Below are 21,161 nucleotides of genomic sequence, written 5' to 3'. Positions count from 1 at the left end.
CAGAGCATGTCTAATAACCTTGGTGAATCAAGATGTTTCTTCTTTCCTAGCAAAGAGACTGTGTCATTCAGGGTTCCAGACCTTGTTAGCCTTCTGTCTCCTGAAAAGTTTGTGACCGGGGTGGGAGGGATCAGCCACAATCTTTCCTGTGCGCTTCAGGGTCCTTGAGGGACAGCACATGCAGCAAATCACCTTCTCAGCAGAGTGGATGCTACGCTGCAGTCCACCCTTGTTCTTGGCAGTGGCAGCAGCGTACCAGATAATGATGCGTAGGTGAGGATGTCGTTTCAATGAGCCGTTGCAGTTCAACTTAGCCGACAAAAGTTAATAATCATGTGGCAACAACAGTTAAGATTAGACACCCAAAACGACTAGTTAAGATTAGAAAAAGGATTGTGGGTTGGGTTAAAAAAAACAAAAACAGGTCCCCTTAAACGGTGATAGAATGATTATATAGCGTATTTCACACAGTTCCTTAAGGTCTCCTAATAGGGGATGTAACATTGGTTGGGCTGAAAATTGCCCGAATGCTATTTTATGGGCCCTTAACTACCCTGTGAATATGGCCCTATTTGTAACAAGAGCTTTTCTTCCAAATATGGTATGCTCATGAATATGCGCTGATTGGTTTGAGCGAACCACATAGAAACACATTGGAGACAAGAAAGCAGGTCTCATATTTCAGACACTGCAAAGTTATACATTGTTTGTCTACTATTTTGTTATTAAATTCACTTCTGAGAGTTTTTTATGCGAGAAATCAACAATATAAAGCTCAAATATGGGCAGTTTTACGAAAATGTATGGCTAATTGCAAATTTGGTAAGACGTGTCAGACTTTAGGAGCTCCACACAGTCTGACGAGAAAGCGGCAACCTCCATACCCAATGAAAGTCATTGTTTCTTGGTCTAGCCGGATGCCAGTTGCCGGCATAACTAGATGCATTTTTGTGAATTTTAGGGATCTCCTTAGGAGGAGCTGCTAGCTAGGCTATGTGTTCCATTTAATCCTATGGGAAAAGATTGTTGCTACACTTTCGGCATAACTATCATATATTTACAGTTTGAATTTCGTCACGACATGTATATCACAGCTCCCTAAGGTGTTAACAAAGCTAACACTTTTGTCCGATTTCAATTTAATGCATTTTGTGAATTTTAGAGGTCTTGTTAGGAGGGGGCAAGCTAGCTAGCTAGCTCTCATTGATAGAGCTCCATCCAGCTCACAAGAGGGGTTTATTTCCCCGATCGTTTGTTTAAATAACTCAATACACATATCCATTATAAGATTAACTGGAACCTGTGGTAAGAGATTGCGGGCCTAACAAGCTCGCTGACCACGCTCTCACTTACACAGAATGGCCATTTAGCAGGATGAGGGGCGCTGCAGGCCCTGGAGTTCTGTCAGGGCAGCGGCGTTTGGTAGTCCACTAATCCAGTAATGGTGACTTTTGCACGGGTATCGAGCACCGTGGGCTGCCAGCGGTGACGGAGCTCCATCTACCTCACAGCAGGCTGGTTTAGCCATCAATTTTCGTAAAACGGCCAATATTTGACCTCTACATAGTTGATTTCTCGCATAAAAAAGTCTCAGAAGTGATTTTAGTGGTAAAACAGCAGATAAACAATTTCTGAGATCTGCCTGACCTATTCAGAAGACTAACTGACCTCAGATCAGTTAGTGGCCTAGTATGTAAATTTTGGGGCGTTACAAAGATAGAAGGTAGAGCAAAATAAGGAGGAATTGAGAAGTTGACGTCAACTTTTAGCTTTGTTCAGATTTGTCCGTTTTCAGAGGCAGTTTAAAATTGTGATTTTTAGGTTCTATGTATGTCCTATTTACCCACCAAACTGTTGTAATTCAACTATGACAGGGTAAAATCGGTTTTGCATTCTATCACCCCTTTAAGGCCGGTTACACACTGGACGCGTCATGCGAGCGTGTCAGCTGCGTGGCGTGTCCGTTTATATTTTGGCTCCCATGTTAACAGGTTAGGGCTTACACACTGCCTGCGTGAGACGCGTGCGTGCTAGAAATAAAACCGATGCCTATTTTTCACGCGAGACGCGAGTGTGTTGGAAGCGTTTCCAGGCAAAAAGAATAGGAAAATATGTTTATATGTCATTTAGACACGAATGCATATTAATAAATGACATGTTGATGTTTGAAAGCCTCTAGGTTTTGATATAAATGCAGATATATGAACGTAAAAAAAAAAAATAGATTTTCTAATATTGCACCTGTCAATACAGAACGAAATATTCTGGAGCCTATTTTGCCGTCAATACTGCCAACGTTGTCTTTGCTGTAATCAGATCAGTATATATTTATGTTTAACATGGTATTTCATTTTATCAATGGGAAACATACATGTGTCCAGACAAGGCTAGCAGCAGCAGACACATTTCTGGTGTGTAAAGACATAGAAAAATCCACGCTGCTGACACGCAACAGAAACGCCACGCTCACGCCACGCCGGCAGTGTGTAACCGGCCTTAGAAGTACTTCCACGACACAAACACCCGTTTCCTGGGTGAAAGTCTTGTGTTTTCTCTGTATCTTCTTCTGGGACAAGAACTTTGCTTCCCAGCTTGAAAGCCCTGTGTGTAAATACCAAATACGTGGTAGACATACGAATTACAGTACATTAATTATGTAGCGAGATGTATGAACAGCCTGAGACATTTAAAGAGGTTATAAGTCATACATTTTCTGACTGTCAGGCAAAGATCATAAATCTGTGTGTCTGGCAGGCAGAATTGAGCAGGCGGAAACTAAGGCTGGAAAGCTTGAGGTGTTAAATATGTAGACAATCTGGCAAGGAATGAGTAGAGATGGGCCGGTATATATACTGCAAGGCTGATTAGGGAAATAGGTAGTAGGTGAGTATGTGGGCAGGGAGGGAGTAAAAACACATGTCCTCATTTCCTCTCTTCACACGATTTCCTCACGTCTCTCCCATGCTTCCTTGGTGGGAGTAGTCTATATCGACGACGTGTCATTTCCAGGATTGTTCAGGTGCCACCAGAAATTACGCCGGATGTCTCTCATTTCCGATGTCCGTCTCCTTCCTCTTTCTTTGTGTCGGCGTTCTAAACCCCGGTGGATTTGTGAGGACTATGGTTAACTGCTCCTCAGAGGCGCTGTTGCTCTGTCCGGCGCTTAGCACCGCCCATGATGATTGTGATTGGTTTAAAGAAATGCCAATAAGCCAGAGCACGTTGTGGAGGAAGGTCTGGCCATGCAAGACTATGGTGGAATGGACTAAGACATGAGGAAGGGAAGCAATTGAAGGAAAAGTAGCTTAGCATTAGGCATTAGTAGCATTAGGTAGGGTGACCAAACGTCCTCTTTTGCCTGGACATGTCCACTTTATACCTACTGTCCGGGGCGTCTGGGGGGGTTTTATAAATTCATGAAAATGTCTGGTTTTCACTGTTTTTCATGGGACCATTAAGAGTGTACTTAAATTGACTGGCGCTTTGCACACAATACTACGGGACTTTGTTGTGTGAAGTAATTCCCGAGAGGCTGCCTTGTGGGCGGCTCTGTGACGCACACATACATACACAGGCACCAGAGCAGACAGGGACCAGAGCAGACAGGGATCAGAGCAGACAGGGACCAGAGCAGACAGGGACCAGAGCAGACAGGGATCAGAGCAGACAGGGACCAGAGCAGACAGGGATCAGAGCAGACAGGGATCAGAGCAGACAGGGACCAGAGCAGACAGGGATCAGAGCAGACAGGGACCAGAGCAGACAGGGATCAGAGCAGACAGCGGAGCAGCATTGCACACTAAATGCCAAAGCGTTTCCTGCTAAAGATTTCCCACCGTGGTCAGAAAACACAGGGGAGACACTTTGTTTCTTTCACTGTGACTCTAAAGTCGTACTCGCTCGCCATCACTACTCACTCTGAAGACAATCACCGTCACTCTCTCACTTCTCCCTCGCTCTATTATATCACCCACTCCCCACACACACACACATGTCGGCTCGACGCACACACCAGCGCACAAGTATAAACATCAGGCCACTTGCGTAGGCTACGGCGAAAGCTCTGCGCGGAGCCTCCGCAGAACCATAAAACAAAACTAGTGCAGCTAGTGCTGCTTCACAGTTGAACAGCAAAAAAATGTCCCACGTACCGTGCCGGTTGGGACCGGACAACTGGGAGGCGGAGTGCACCGTGTGCAAAGCTGGCACATATGTTTCAGTGTCTTCATTATTTACCTTATTACATTGAAAAGGTATTAAGATATATATTTTGTTGAAGCTGGATTTTCTAACACAGAAGAGGTCATATTTAGAACATTATTTCATATTATTTATTTATTTTAAAAGAGAGCTATTATTGTAGGTTGTTCTATTTTATTTTATTACAGAAGTTATTTTTGCACAATTGAGGCATAATAAAGCATGTTCATTAACCTCTGAGAAGCCTGTCAGAATTTGTGTCTCGAGGCCGGGCCGAGTGTCCTCTTTTTTGGAAATCAAAATATGGTCACCCTACATTAGGATGAAAGCACTCCAGAGAATCACAAATAAAGTGATTAATTGAATCATTTCACAACAAGCTGGTTGTTTTATATAACTGTATACACTTGTTCAACTGCTCGCTAACACAAATATTTAATAATGGCGTTCTTGTCCCTTCCCAATGTAGGAAAAAAAGCGACCGATTCTACTCCGGCTCTAAAGGCCAGAGTCTTTTAAGAACCACCGGTCACTTCTCAAAGTTTCCCCTTTAATTATTGTGTTCGTTGAAAGGCAGACCAAGAAATGAATACTCAGGATTCATTCAGTTAAACTATAACAATCTTTAGTAAAATGATATTGCAAACAGATATTTCATATGCATATGGATCAGCCGCTCCTTCGAGACTTTCTCTCCCTAACCACCAACAAAGTCTCTCCAGGTCTGACCCCGGACCTTCCTTTTCCCTATTCTTTTATTCATCATCAGGTTCCTCCTCCAGTCACTGCGTCTGGGCCGCCAATTGGTTGGATATCACTCCGACTTTCTGTCTCTGAAAAGATAGAGAAGTTGCGCGCTAGCCTTGGGATCGCTCTCATTCTCTTCTTCTCTCATGGCCTACAGATTGTCTGTTCCTTTAAGAGATTTTATTAGGTGCCTTCTGTTCCATTTGTTTATTAAACAAATCAGGCGCACTTTTGCTCCACTAAATTTGAACCCGTCTTATCTTGCACATGCCAGACAGGAGGAGACAGCGAGGCCATCCCAGGCTACAGGACATTCTTATTCTAAACTCAATAGATTTCTACACCAACCTAAACCTGTAACCATCTATTTCATCAGAGGGCATTGATGAATATATAAAGTTCCTCTGCTATGTTGCTCCTGTTTTCCTCAAAACTCAGTCAATCAGTCAGTCAGTCAGTCAGTCAGTCAGTCAGACATCAGCTAGTGAAGAAGCCAGTCAACATCCATCATGGCTGTTAACATCCCAGGAGTGATAGCGATGGTGTTTTTCTACCTGCTGGTCCTCGGGACCGGCATCTGGGCTTCTTTCAAGTCCAAAAGGGAACAGAAGAAAAGTGCAGCCACTGGAACAGAGATGGCCCTGCTGGGAAACCGGAACATTGGCTTGGTGGTGGGGATCTTCACAATGACAGGTGAGGAGAACACAGCTGACACAACTAGGACAGAAACTGTGAATTACAAGGTTGTGATTATTAAGGAAATATATTTATAAAATTATAAAATATCTTGAAAGTTCTTTACAGTGGTGTTATAACTGTTGGCTGCAAACTCAAAGAAAGAGTTTCCATTAAGCAACAAGATGTTTAAATAAATTGACATGTCTGTCCATATAAATAAATAATAAAATAATTCTGCATAAAGCTTTACAATATAATATAAGCATTTGAGTTCTTACACAAACAGCCTAATGAAATATAAGCTGCAAAATATGAGCAGGAATAAGAAATGTATAAAAACAAAGGTTACTATTCAGGTTGTTTAGTCTTCTGAACCAGTTTAGAAACATATCCAGGTTGTGGTGACGTTTCACAAACCGTGTTGCTTCTTCAGAGGGTTAGGGTTAGGCTGTTCAACAGCACCACAAACAGCAGCCTCCAAAATGATCCAAAATGATCATAAAGTTCAACAGAAATCTCTCTAAAAACAGGTTTGATAAACTGAAAATTAAAACTTTCAACGGGGTAGGAATTATTGCAGAGCTCCAGGGCTCAATAAATATTAGGATAAGGTAGATATTTGCAACAACAAAAAAATATTTAAAATGTATGCAATGAACTATCTGTATTACATCAGACCGAGCTCTTTGAATGTGTGAAATAAAACCTGTAATGAGTCCAAATGGTCCAAATAGCTGCTGTTTGTTCACCAAATGACTTGCTCGTGTGTTAATCCATCCCGTAGCTACATTTGTCGGAGGAGGCCTCATTGTTGGCACAGCTGAGATTGTGTACACGCCTTCTATGGGACTAACCTGGGCAATGGTGATGTTAATGGCATACAGCTCATCTTTTATTATTGGTAAGAGTTTGAAATTACATTTGAAAGGATACTGTATGTATGGACTTAAACAAGAGGAAGTGAGGGAGTGTTTTAACAGTTTAAGGGAAGTCATCTGTGTCTTGTAAACACAAGCAAATTGTTATTGCTGCACAACCTGACCCACAAACATGATTATGTATCCATGTATCCCTGATGTTACCATAATAAACTTGAGAGTCATGCTATGCTATTGAGGTTGAAGAGTGCCATCAGTTTAATTAACAATTATTAAAAATAATAATAAGAATACCAAGTTTAGGTTTATCTTGAATTCAAAAGATGTGTCTTTAAATGAAATAGAAACCGTATTTACAATGCAAAGCAGGAGACACCAGTAATGTGATATTTCTGTCGACACATTAGTAAATGGAACTAGAACATTTCACAATTATTTTGACAGTGTGCCTGCTACATGGTGGACATCCCAATGCTTTTATTACAGCTGTGTTAGAAATCCCTCATTCACTCAATCACTATTCCCTATATAGTGTTTATTAAATAGTGAACTGTATAGGGAACGACCAAACGAGATTTCAGACACTCACTGAAAACACATTGTTGCGTGACTTGCGTCAGGAGATGCGCCCGTTGATTGTGTGACAGAGGCGGGCGCATCGTGTACGGAGAACTCAAACAACACTACAAAATGGCAAACACAGTATGTAGTGCATTATCTCCATGATAGGGAACGGTTTCAAACACAGCTTGGTCTAAGTAAGCTGTATCATTGAGGTTCATAGGCCACTGTGTGTGTGTGTGTGTTTGTGTGTGTGTGTGTTTGTGTGTGTGTGTGTCTGGATGTTACCTAAAGTAATTTCTGCTTTTTAAATTTGAATATGGTGGAAATCATGTTAACTTTACACCTTACCTTACTCAATACTTTTAGTTTCTTACATTTTTTTTTGTTTTGTTATTTCCCTCTCACTTGATTACTATTTTTTTCTAATTGTTATTTCTTCTGTCCTATTATAAATAAAGTTGGCTTAGTGTTTGCAAAGCCAATGAGAGAAAGAAGGTATGTGACGATGCTGGACCCTTTCCATGCCAAGTATGGAAAAGTACTAACAGCTGGACTCTGCTTGTTTTCACTTTCTCTTGATGTGCTCTGGGTGCCCTTAATACTCATTGCTTTAGGTATGTTATACACATAAGTACTCTTATTATATTGTAGCTATATATGTAACTTTGTTTACAATTCCTTTATCTGTTAACAAATAACTTCATGTGTTAAGTGAAATAAATGTATACTTGGATATAAATTCTGACCTACGCTGTGTAGATATGACTTACTTCAATGAATGTAAACGTGTGTTGTGTTATTCACACAAAGACTGGTTATGAAATGTCACTGATAAAATATGTCTGACAGGAGGAACCATGAGTGTGGTCTTGGATTTGTCCTTCCCTGTGTGCATTTGGATCTCTGCTGCCATCGCCATTGCCTACACACTGCTGGGAGGTCTCTACTCTGTGGCCTACACAGATATTATACAGCTTGTGCTCATATTATTCAGCTTGGTGAGTTTGATATACTTTTAGTTTAAAGAAAACACTCTTACACAAGTAATTTAACACTCCAAAGGACGTACATAAAAGTTGTGTGTGTTTAAATCTTTCCATTTCTATTTGTCTCTGCAGTGGATCTGTGTTCCCTTTGCTTTGATGAACCCTTACTCCTTGGACATTAGCCAGACACTGATGAACAACACCTTACACGCTCCCTGGATTGGTACACCAGGACTGAAAAAGACCTGGATAATGATTGATGATTTCTTGTTCTTTGTAAGGAAGCAATAACACGGCTGATATGAAATGGAATGCAATTTGCTCCAGTCTTGATAGATATCGTTAGAAAGAGGATAACGTCGATATTTAAATAGTTTGTTTTTCATTTTAATTTCAAGTGCTCATATTATGCTCGTTTTCAGGTTCATAATTGTATTTAGAGGTTATATCAGAATAGGTTTACATCGTCTAATTTTCAAAAAACACCATATTTTTTTGTACTACACATTAGTGTGTTGAAATCTCTGTTTTAGCTGCAGAGTGAGACATCTCACTTCTGTTCCATCTTTGTTGGGAGTCGCACATGATCATTACCTAGGTAAGGACTGCTAGCCAGTCAGAAGCAGAGTATGAGGGCGTGCCCTGACAGTACCTAGGTAAGGACTACTAGCCAGTCAGAAGCAGAGTATGAGGGTGTGCCCTGACAGTACCTAGGTAAGGACTACTAGCCAGTCAGAAGCAGAGTATGAGGGCGTGTCCTGACAGTACCTAGGTAAGGACTACTAGCCAGTCAGAAGCAGAGTATGAGGGCGTGCCATGCTAGCAGCTAGGCGAGCATTATAACGTGTGTTCCAAAGTGACAACGTTTGTCTCTGAAGTAAAGGCTGGACTACAATAGAGCTGTTTGGAGCAGTTTGTGAACAGTGTTTTCTGTTGGACATGGTAAGTCCCTTTGGGGTGGAATTTGGGCTTTTTCACTTTGTAAACCTATAACGTGCACAAAAAAGATATATAGAAGCATAATTTCAGCACTTTAAGCATCAGACAGGTTGTAGGCCAAGGCTATTATCTAAAACAGTATGTCTGTGAATGTCGAGGTTCCAACACGAGTGTTTCATTTTACCAACTAAATGTTTTACTTTTCAGGCACTAGGGAATGTGGGATATCAGGGCTTCCACCAGAGGACTTTGTCGGCGTCTTCAACATCCACAGCCAAGATCACTTGCTTGGTCGCTGCTGTCATCTTCCCTGTATTTGGGATACCTTCTATACTGCTTGGGGCAGTTGCTGCATCCACAGGTATTAACATATTCTACATACTGGGGTAAGCTGTGAAAACTAATATCTTCAAGAAAAAGAAATAAAGTTTGTGTCAGAAATTAAGACTACATCCACACCAATATGATAAAATAAAAATATAAATATAAAAATATAAAATATAAAATATAAAATATAAAATAAAACCAATTTCTGTCCTGACAAACCTTTTAGTAGTGATGTCCAAATGAAGCTTCATGAACCATTATTTGTTCACCCAATAAACCCACAGGACATTGGAACTGTCGCAGATTGCTTGAATAATAGCTTACATCTTGCACATGTAGGAAGTAGTAGCCGTGACTGATAAGAGGAGTTATGAAACTAAAATGGGATTGGCAGCATTTTCAAATGTCTCCTTTTAAGGTGTGTGGACACTGGACGTAAACGTAGCAAAAGTTTTGCGTTTTAAAACAAAAATGTAATAAACTGTCTATGAATTTTTCATGTTGTATCAATATATCAAAGTCTTCAGGAGCAGAATATCCTTAGATCCCAGGCACCAGACTGGAGGCCAAATGCTCAAGGGTCTATATGCCTGTGCCATTAAAATGAACCAACTGCATGAAGGTGATTTGAATGGTATCTTGTGTTGCAAGCCCTGGGGTGTGGGCTTTCCACGTCACCAGTTCAATGACAAAAGCCGGCACCAGGAGTACAGTTGAACACAGTTGGGAAGTTTTATTCAGGATAATTGACAGCGTAGGAGGGGGATTTTCAACACTACCTCACCGTCCACTGCTTCACCGTCCACAATCCGTTCTGGTCGTCTTCTATCCACAGGTAATCCACAAGCGGGTCCTCATCCAAAACCGTTCGGTACCATAGACTGTTAATATTAATGGACAGAGCATGTGTGACGTCACCCATTAGTTTGTGGAGATCTGCTATCCGTCGTCGAGTTTGCTGTAACGGGCGCAGCCATCCTGGTTGCAGCTGTGACGATTTTAGACGAGAGGGAGGAGTGAGGGAGGAGCCACGTTACGTTACACACTTTCACTGGCTATTCACATCATAGCCACGCCCTAAAACACCCCCTGCTTTATCACCGATTTTAAAATCAATGACCATAATTAAAAAAATGAACATCTTTCTGTGTTGCAGACTTAAAACTAGCGACTGACACCATAAACTCATTATGAAAATGTTTCCTGAGGTAATAAATCAAGTGAGAAGTGGGTCACTTTCTCATAGACTTCTACAGAAACCAAACTCCTTTTGCAACTGCACGTCTCCCCCTGCTGGAATTCAAATAGAATGCAGGTTTAAGGAGTCTTCCCCTGCTGGAATTCAAATAGAATGCAGGTTTAAGGAGTCTCCCTCTGCTGGTAGTCAGATATAATGCAGGTTTAAGGAGTCTCCCTCTGCTGGTAGTCAGATATAATGCAGGTTTAAGGAGTCTCCCTCTGCTGGTAGTCAGATATAATGCAGGTTTAAGGAGTCTCTCTCTGCTGGTAGTCAGATATAATGCAGGTTTAAGGAGTCTCTCTCTGCTGGTAGTCAGATATAATGCAGGTTTAAGGAGTCTCTCTCTGCTGGTAGTCAGATATAATGCAGGTTTAAGGAGTCTCCCTCTGCTGGTAGTCAGATATAATGCAGGTTTAAGGAGTCTCCCTCTGCTGGTAGTCAGATATAATGCAGGTTTAAGGAGTCTCCCCCTGCTGGAATTCAGATAGAATGCAGGTTTAATGCACTTCCACATTTGCAGCACTTTGCTGAACCGGATGCATTGTCCATTAATATTTACAGTCAATGTTTGGTACACAGGGGGGTAGTCAGCCAGTCCAGATCACACCAGTTAGTCACACAGTTTTCTTCAGTATTACTTTCACTACTTTTCACCACTCTGTTTCACTCAGTCTCTTCCCTCTCCTCCTCTGGTTCTCTTTGTTCCCAGTTAAACCACCTGCCTGCCTTTTTCTTCTTCTTCTTCTTCTTCTTCTTCTTCTTCTTCTTATTCTTTCTGATTTAATGGCGGATTGCAAACAACTTTTAGTGCATACCGCCACCTACTGTACTGGAGTGGTTATCATCCTGTCATTTTACAATTATTTAAAATTCTACTCAACAACCCTGTAGCTTTTAAAAATTTAAAAAAACGCTTATCTCCTCTCCCTCCCCTTCTGATCCCAGTATCCCTATCAGAGTCCACTCCCACCCTGCCTCCCAAACCCTATCTTTTAATAATAATAATAATAATAATAATTTTATTTAAAGGCGCCTTTCATGGCACTCAAGGACGCCTTACAAAATTTATAAAAACATTTAAAGAAAAAGAAAAGTCAAACCAGTACAGCATCAAACATTAATCACATAAAAGCCTGCCTAAACAGATACGTTTTAAGACGAGATTTAAAAACTGAGAGACTAGAACTGTTTCGAACTTCCACAGGAAGAGAGTTCCATAAAAGGGGAGCAGCATAGCCAAAAGCTCGTGACCCCATAGAAGCTGTCCTAGTGCGTGGCAGAACAAGTGTAAGTGCAGAAGCAGATCTTAGAGTGCGGGAAGGAGTGTGAATATGAAGAAGATCTTGAAGATATGAAGGAGGCAAATTGTTAAGTGCTTTGTAAGTTAAAAGTAAAACTTTAAAATCTAAACGGAATTTAACCGGGAGCCAATGCAACTTCTGTAAAACAGGAGAAATGTGTTCAAAAATGCGAGTTTTGGTAATGACTTGAGCTGCAGCGTTTTGTACCAACTGTAATTTATGGAGAGATTTCGAAGGAAGCCCATAAAACAAAGCATTACAGTAGTCAATTCGTGATGTTACAAGAGCATGCACCAGCGTAGCAGTACTCTTGAGTGAAAGGACAGGACGCAGACGATTTATATTGCGAATGTGAAAGAATGCAGAACGGGTAATTCTATTAATGTGAGCTTCAAAAGACAATGTTGTGTCAAAAATGACACCCAAACTTGTGACCTGATTCGATAGAGGAACAGAACAGTTATCTATTACCATAGAAGAAATATTTGACTTATCGTATTTTTTGTACCAACTAGAAGAATTTCTGTTTTACTGCTGTTCAATTTTAGAAAATTACTTGAAAACCAATTTTTTAATTCACTTAAGCACTCACCAAGAGCAGAAGAGGGAAACTTTGATGAAGGTTTAGAAGATAGGTAAAGTTGGGTGTCATCGGCATAACAATGAAATTTAATATCATATTTCCTAAAAATAGTGCCAATAGGTAAAAGGTAAATAGTAAACAGAAGTGGTCCTAAAACAGAGCCCTGGGGAACACCAGTGACAACAGGAGTAGGATTTGATTTAAACTGTTTGAGTTGTACAAATTGAATGCGATCTGTGAGATAGGAACGAAACCAGCTTAAAGCCATACCAGTGATTCCAATAGATTCCAACCTACTCAAAAGTATAGGATGTGAAATGGTGTCAAATGCCGCACTAAGATCAAGAAGTATAAGTATTGATAAAAGACCAGCATCAGCCGCAAGTAATAGATCATTAGAAATCTTTACAAGGGCAGTTTCAACACTGTAAAGAACACGAAACCCTGATTGAAACTGCTCATATAAACTATTGCAAGAGAGATAACACCTGTCTTTCCACCTCATGCAATGTGCAATACAATATTATATGTTTAGCATTTTCTTTAACATTTAACATTAGCATTTCCCACAGTTTTCACAGTTCTCAATATTCATTTTCCCCATTAAAAACAAGGTACCATTCAGTCCTGTGTGATCCATCCTGAGTCTTGTCATTATAATTTCCTCCCTCCTGGTCCTTTCCGTATAATTCTTTATACTGACAGATTTTTGTATTTTATAATATCTCCCTCCTTTTCTGTCTTCCTTCCACCATTTCTGCCATATTTCAAGTCCTTTCTTCTTAACCACCGCTCTTCCTTCGCCTTTTCCTAGTGGAATTGGAACTGTTATTCCCTTTAGTAATGCCTCTTTAGCTAGTTTGTATGCACCCTCATTCCCTTTTACCCCCTCATGTGCTGGCACCCAGCAGAACTAATGCCACCCCGGTGTAATCTTAGCAAACTGTGATTAAGTTCTATTAGTAGGTCTTCTCTGACAGATGTCATGGACTGTATGCTTTTTATGACAGCTAAAGAGTCTGTGTATAGTACCACCCTATCAGGTCTGACCTCTTCAACCCACTGTAATGCAATGATGGCTGCCACCATTTCTGCTGTATATACCGATAACTGGTCAGATAATCTTTTGGAGAGATTTACTTTAAATTCTGGGATATGTATTCCAACTCCCATACAGTCTTGTTTGTTCTTGGATCCATCTGTACATCTTTAAATAATTATAGGAACTGTGTCTCAGGTAAATGCTTGTTTGAACTCCCACTTCCTCCATTCTCCATTCTCTTTTCTTTTCCAGGATATTAATATCGGCCTTTACTTCTGGAAAAAGCCATGGTGGAATGTTACTAACTGGGTTGGTCGTAGTGAAATCTAAGGCTTTCATTTAAAGGTGCTCTAAGTGATGTGATGCGTTTTTTAGGCTACAACATTTTTCGTCACATACAGCAAACATCTCCTCACTATCCGCTAGCTGCCAGTCCCCTGAACACACTGTAACAAACAGTGTTCCAGCCAATAACTGACAAGAAGGAGCTGGTTGAGTCATGGAAGGAGTCAACTCCTTCTTGTGTGGAGCCTGGGCTGTCTACAGAGACTGCGTTTTTTTTACAGTGTGTTCGGGGGACAGGCAGCTACAGTGCCTTGCGAAAGTATTCGGCCCCCTTGAACTTTTCGACCTTTTGCCACATTTCAGGCCTCAAACAAAGATATAAAACTGTAATTTTTTGTGAAGAATCAACAACAAGTGGGACACAATCATGAAGTGGAACGAAATTTATTGGATATTTCAAACCTTTTAAACAAATAAAAAACTGAAATATTGGGCGTGCAAAATTATTCAGCCCCCTTAAGTTAATACTTTGTAGCGCCACCTTTTGCTGCGATTACAGCTGTAAGTCGCTTGGGGTATGTCTATCAGTTTTGCACATCGAGAGACTGACATTTTTGCCCATTCCTCCTTGCAAAACAGCTCGAGCTCAGTGAGGTTGGATGGAGAGCGTTTGTGAACAGCAGTTTTCAGTTCTTTCCACAGATTCTCGATTGGATTCAGGTCTGGACTTTGACTTGGCTATTCTAACACCTGGATATGTTTATTTGTGAACCATTCCATTGTAGATTTTGCTTTATGTTTTGGATCATTGTCTTGTTGGAAGACAAATCTCCGTCCCACTCTCAGGTCTTTTGCAGACTCCATCAGGTTTTCTTCCAGAATGGTCCTGTATTTGGCTCCATCCATCTTCCCATCAATTTTAACCATCTTCCCTGTCCCTGCTGAAGAAAAGCAGGCCCAAACCATGATGCTGCCACCACCATGTTTGACAGTGGGGATGGTGTGTTCAGGGTGATGAGCTGTGTTGCTTTTTTACGCCAAACATAACGTTTTGCATTGTTGCCAAAAGTTCGATTTTGGTTTCATCTGACCACAGCACCTTCTTCCACATGTTTGGTGTGTCTCCCCGGTGGCTTTTGGCAAACTTTAAACGACACTTTTATGGATATCTTTAAGAAATGGCTTTCTTCTTGCCACTCTTCCATAAAGGCCAGATTTGTGCAGTATACGACTGATTGTTGTCCTATGGACAGAGTCTCCCACCTCAGCTGTAGATCTCTGCAGTTCATCCAGAGTGATCATGGGCCTCTTGGCTGCATCTCTGATCAGTCTTCTCATTGTATGAGCTGAAAGTTTAGAGGGACGTCCGGTTTTCTAGATTTGTAGTGGTCTGATACTCCTTCCATTTCAATATTATCGCTTGTACAGTGCTCATTGGGATGTTTAAAGCTTGGGAAATCTTTTTGTATCCAAATCCGGCTTTAAACTTCTCCACAACAGTATCTCGGACCTGCCTGGTGTGTTCCTTGTTCTTCATGATGCTCTCTGCGCTTTACACGGACCTCTGAGACTATCACAGAGCAGGTGCATTTATACGGAGACTTGATTACACACAGCTGGATTCTATTTATCATCATTAGTCATTTAGGTCAACATTGGATCATTCAGAGATCCTCACTGAACTTCTGGAGAGAGTTTGCTGCACTGAAAGTAAAGGGGGCTGAATAATTTTGCACCTCCCTTTTTCAGTTTTTTATTTGTTTAAAAGTTTGAAATAGCCAATGAATTTCGTTCCACTTCATAATTGGGACCCACTTGTTGTTGATTCTTCACAAAAAATTACAGTTTTATATCTTTATGTTTGAGGCCTGAAATGTGGCAAAAGGTCGAAACGTTCAAGGGGGCCGAATACTTTCGCAAGGCACTGTATATGTATGTGACAAAAATTTTTTTTAGCCTTTAATATTCCCTCACTCTCTCTTCCCTCGTCCATCCAAACCCAAGCCCCTGAAACTTGGAATACTCCCAACATTCCTGTATTGACTCTTTTGTAGGGTTTTCTTTTCCACTGCCTTTTAATCTGATCCAATATGCCAGCGCAAGTTTCTCTCTTCTCAACTCCAGTGGTGTCTCTCCTGCTTCTGAGTATTGCGTTAATGGGGGTTGACTTAATAGCTCCAATGCACACATGTAATGCTCTCTACTGTAATCTATTCATTTTTTCAAATATTGTTTTTGCCGCTGCTCCATAAACTACACAACCATAATCTATTGATGATCTAATGCATGCACAATCAACTGGTTCCACTGTGCTCCTTATAGCTTATCACACAGTACTTAGTTCACTCCTTAGTATATACAGTAGGCTCATCTCAGAATCCCTCAAAGAGATAATTTAACTATTTTTCAGTGTTTCCTTCTTGTGTGTCCATGCCTCAGACTGGAACCTGACTTCCTATGGTTCTCCATCTCCATATGAACGAGGGGAATCAGGTCTAGTTTTGCCCCTGACCCTGCAGCACCTCACCCCTTCCTTCATCTCCATCATCAGTACTGGATGTGTGGCTGCCGCTGTGATGTCATCGGCGGACTCTGCTTTGCTTTCTGCAGCTTCTCTATTCACCTCCAACATATACAAGAACATCCTGAGGCCTCAGGTGAAAAATGATCTGTTCTTCACCTCCTGAGCCACAAAATGAAGGGAATTGAGTACAGGAATAAAGTGGCACGAATGAGAAAGCAGGACAGTCTCAATTATCTGCTGTTTACCTGTTCTTCTTCCTCTCTACTTCTTTTCTGCAGGCATCAGACAGAGAGACTCTGTGGGTGATCCGTGCTTCTGTCTTGGTAGTGGGCTTAGTTTCTACATCACTGACCAACCTGGAAAACAGCATGTTATTGTTCTGGTTCATTAGTGCTGAAGTGGGCTACATCATTATCTTCCCTCAACTCGTCTGCGTCCTCTTCTTCAACATCTCCAACGGTTACGGGGCTGTGATTGGTTTCCTGGTGGGAACTGTGTTAAGACTGCTCAGTGGAGACCCATCACTAGGGTTAACACCAGTCATTCACTTCCCAGGATGCACTCTTGAGGACAGTGTTTATGTCCAGTACTCTCCAGTTAAGACCATCTCCATGTTGTCTGCCGTTGCTGCCATCTTGTTTTTCTCCTACCTGGCTTCTTTGCTCTTCAACAAAGGCCTGCTTCCTGAGAAGTGGGATGTGTTCAAAGTGAAAGTCCAGCACTCACCACAACCACTGACAGCAACATATGTTGCAACAGAACACACATGATAATGAGAATTTGAGCAGAACACAGTCATATTTTGTAAGTGTTCCTGTGTGTAGCAGTATCAGTTTTCTTGAAGCATAATATAGACTAGTAAATACCATAGACTGTAAAAAAAAATTAAAAAAAATAAATAAAAAGATGGACGACGCGTCTCCACTTCCTCCCATTGTACAAAAGTGAAGCCACAATATCCAGGATACAGGTGCTGCCATTTTGTGCAGAAGTGATAGGGCAGTGGAGCTGCAGTATTAAAGTCCCACCCATACACCCGCTAAACCAATCACGAGTCAATCCCAGCTGTCAATCATGACGTTTCACACTGTTTTAATGGCATCAAATAACTAATAAAAATCTTGTACACTTGAGCTACCTAAAATTACAGAAACAATCTTTGGGAAAAATGTATTTGAAGTGTACTTTGATGTTTTTAGTTTGGCCCATGTCCCATCGGCTAACATAGAGGGGGCAGGTTTATGACCTTTACTGCAGCGAGCCACCAGGGGGCGACCGAGATGTTTTGGCTTCACTTATACAGTCTGTGCATCAACCTAGTAAAAAGCTCTCTGGAGATTTTTGCATCCACAATGTATCATCAAAAATAAATACTGTGTTCCAAGAAAGTGCCCATTCATTCCAGTTAAAGTTGATCGCCCACAACGTCCTAAGGCATGAAAATTCACTTTATGAGGTTTTTTAACATTAATGTGAGTTCCCCCAGCCTGCCTATGGTCCCCCAGTGGCTAGAAATGGCGATAGGTGTAAACTGAGCCCTGGGTATCCTACTCTGCCTTTGAGAAAATGAAAGCTCAGATAAGCCGATGTGGAATCTTGCTCCAGAGGTGTGCAACCTCTGATGTATAGCAATTGTAAATCGCTTTGTATAAAAGCAAAAGCATTAGCTAAATGTAATGTAATGTAATACGGCAGAGCAGCTGCAGCTCCGTGGCGTGTGAAGATGATGTAGCATTAAGAGCGACAACGGTAGAAGACGGATGAGGAGAAACATCTTCAAAAACCTTACCAAGTTCAGTTTCCCCTGACTTTAACCTTCTTAGATACAAAGAAAGCAATTTAAAGTGTCCCATCCACTAAATCACAATATCTGTAGGAGGTGTTCATCAATATTATTTTATCCAATTAAATAACATTAAATGCAAGGTAATAAAGTAGCAATCATAGAAATAGTTAAACAGGCGTTTAATAGCAACATGATTAGTAGTATTAGGTGTACATCTTGTGGCCAAACATATATAGATAGATATTTAAAATTGCATTTTTGTCATGCCTGTATGGCAATATACACGGACAAATACATCAACAGATAACATAAAGATAGGTTATATAGACACCAGATCTATAAAATGTCAGCGAGTGTTCAGCAGTTTTATGGCTGAAGCGACAAAACTTCTGCCAAAGCAAGTCCTTCCAAAGTGTGCATATAGAGCGTGATTGGTGTCAACATTTTGAACAGAAATTAACACTCGCAAAAAATAATTTAGTTTGAGTAAACAAAAACCTATTTCGGGCACAATAAATGTATTTCATGTCTTTCTCTGCTCGCAGGTAAAAGCTGCTGCGCTCCGGTCCTGTCTCCCTTGCTCTCAACATCTTCTCTCTGCGTGCTCTAGACACGCTCGCTCAGATTTTCACAGCGTTACAAGTGTGCCACAAAACCAACCAATCGCAGAATCAAAAGGTCAATTCTGATTGGCTGTTCACCTCCAATTAGATCGCAAGTAGCAGGAAAGACATATCTACAGGGAAACAGTTTTTGACACAACACCTGCAGTGATTCCCCAGCAAGGGGTATCTCTGCTGTAGCTTGTGGGTACTTGGAAAGATTGTGGAGCAGCTTAACTAATCAAAATAATTTGATTGATTTAAAACAATATATCAGCTGAAACAGCTCGACACATATTTTTAAACATATAGCGAAGTAATCAATGGTAGAAATAAAAAGCTAAAAGTGGCCTACTGACTTAGCTAACAGTTTAAATGATTAGTTAAAAGTAATGTATGACTTTTAAAACATTAACCACACTTCAAGTAAAAGGCCAAGCTAGTAGAATTTCTGACCAAACCAACCTAAATGTCTATAGTTCAATTGCATGAAAATGTAAGAATATTCACTTTAATAGGATAGTGTGAACACATTGGGAATTGACGGGGTGGGTATGTGAGTTAATATGACAGGGATGTGCGGGAACCTCAGACCAGAAGGGTTGGAAAGCACTGATCCACAGTATTTTATATTATTGACCGACCGGTATATTACAGACATGCCTTAATAGTTGTGTTAATCACAAAACCGTTTTTTGAATTACATATCTCTGTGTGTGACTAACATCCTTCACAAGAAATCTAACATTAGCTAGCCCAGCATGGATACAGTCTATGCATCCAACATATTCATCTTAACAAACCTAAAATGTCACAATACAGCCACTTAAAAGAAGTTTGTAATACTGGTTACATCGATGTGGTGTTTTATTAACCTTAATTCTTTAAGGTTGGTTCAATTGACTTGCAAAGTAGCTATCCGTTGCTAACGTTAGCTAGCTAGCTTATTTATGTCAAAAAGCAGTAGCTAACGAACGTTACTGCCAAGATATGATTTCATTTTAAGACAGATGACAACACTTGACGAGTCTTATAACACCTCTCTGGTCTCTCGTGAAATCATATCTTGGCAGTATTTAGCTAACGTTTCTGCTTTTTGAAATAAATTAGCATTAGCAACGGATAGCTCATCGCAAGCTAATATAGCAACATAATTCAGGTTAATAAAATACGGTAATGTAACCAAAGTATTAAAAACTACTTACATGTGGCTATAGTGTGACAGGCCTACTGCTGTTCAGTCTCGCATTGCGAGACCTAACTTAGCTAGTTACAGTGCTGCGAGGCCTGTTCAGATGACATGTCGGCTGCTGTGTGTGAGCTAGCTAGATTGCTTGTGAAGGATGAGTCAAACATAAGGAGATATGAGTCAAACAAAACAACGGCATTATAGTAATATACACACAAATATTAAGACATTTCTGTGATATAGCTATGTCAATAATACAAAATACTGACCGAAATGTGTTTTAATCCAGTAACATTAGTCAAACAGCTCCACTGTAGACGGTATTTGCCGTACCAACAAGTGTTGACTGAAAAATACGGTTCCTCCTAGATTTTTGTTTCCTGATATTGCAATCTAATTGGAGACGAACAGTCAATCAGAATTTACCTTTTGATTCTGCGATTGGTTGGTTTTGTGGCACACTTGTAACGCTGTGAAAATCTGAGCGAGCGTGTCTAGAGTTGAGCGCGCAGAGAGAAGAGGTTGAGAGCGAGGGAGACAGGACCGGAGCACAGCAGCTTACATTTATTGTGCCCGAAATAGGTTTTTGTTTACTCAAACTAAATAATTTTTTGCAAGTGTAAATTTCTGTTCAAAATGTAATGTAATGTGCTTGCAAAATATAGTTCTCTACGCTCAAAACAACACACAATTACTCGCTCAGGAATGTGACACATATATAACGCCATATTCCCGCAGCTATGTTGCAGAGGCGCGGTTGCTCTGTCTGGCGCTTAGCACCGCCCATGATGATTGCGATTGGTTTAAAGAAATGCCAATAAGCCAGAGCACGTTTTTCACCCATCCCGGAATGCTGTGTGGACTAGACAGTCCTTCCTCAGCAGCGCTGTGGAGGAAGGTCTGGCAATGCGAGACTATGCTGGAATGGACTAAGACGTGAGGAAGGGAAACAATTGAAGGAAAAGTAGCTTAGCATTAGGCATTAGTAGCATTAGGATGAAAGCACTCCAGAGAGTCACAAATAAAGTGATTGATTGAATCATTTCACAACATGCTGGTTGTTTTATATAAGTATATACACTTGTTCAACTGCTCGCTAACACAAATATTTAATAATGGCGTTCTTGTACCGTGCCAACCACTGCCAAGTAATTAACCAGCTAAACCATCTATTTCACCAGAGGGCTTTGATGAATATATAAAGTTCCTCTGCTATGTTGCTCCTGTTTTCCTTAAAACTCAGTCAGTCAGTCAGACATCAGCTAGTGAAGAAGCCAGTCAGCCTCCATC

The 21,161-nt window shown here is 40.8% G+C and overlaps 1 protein-coding gene and 1 long non-coding RNA gene across 3 annotated transcripts; one reads left to right on the top strand and one right to left on the bottom strand.

The window, feature by feature from the left end:
• Positions 1-4,887: 4,887 nt before the first annotated feature.
• On the bottom strand, positions 4,888-10,283 carry LOC120548325. Its single transcript, XR_005637169.1, has 3 exons — positions 9,539-10,283; positions 9,193-9,399; positions 4,888-5,676 (listed from the first exon to the last, which is right to left on the bottom strand). It is a non-coding gene; the product is annotated as an uncharacterized LOC120548325 (long non-coding RNA).
• Positions 5,457-17,640, top strand: LOC120548323 (high-affinity choline transporter 1-like). Of its 2 annotated transcripts, XM_039784492.1 has the most exons (8): positions 5,457-5,640; positions 6,410-6,526; positions 7,526-7,681; positions 7,917-8,065; positions 8,186-8,329; positions 9,200-9,353; positions 16,210-16,427; positions 16,573-17,640. In XM_039784492.1, exons 1-8 carry the CDS (start codon positions 5,457-5,459, stop codon positions 17,062-17,064), a joined length of 1,614 nt encoding a protein of 537 aa, XP_039640426.1. In that variant the 3' UTR covers positions 17,065-17,640. The 2 variants fall into 2 exon arrangements, with proteins under 2 accessions (XP_039640426.1, XP_039640427.1); XM_039784493.1 differs by lacking the exon at positions 7,526-7,681.
• The last annotated feature ends 3,521 nt before the right edge of the window (positions 17,641-21,161 follow it).

This window comes from Perca fluviatilis, chromosome 19 (genome assembly GCF_010015445.1).
Source record: "Perca fluviatilis chromosome 19, GENO_Pfluv_1.0, whole genome shotgun sequence".
In the NCBI taxonomy this organism is placed as follows: Eukaryota; Metazoa; Chordata; class Actinopteri; order Perciformes; family Percidae; genus Perca; species Perca fluviatilis.
The sequence above is the reverse complement of the archived record's forward strand: the minus strand, read 5'-3'. Positions and strand labels throughout refer to the sequence as shown.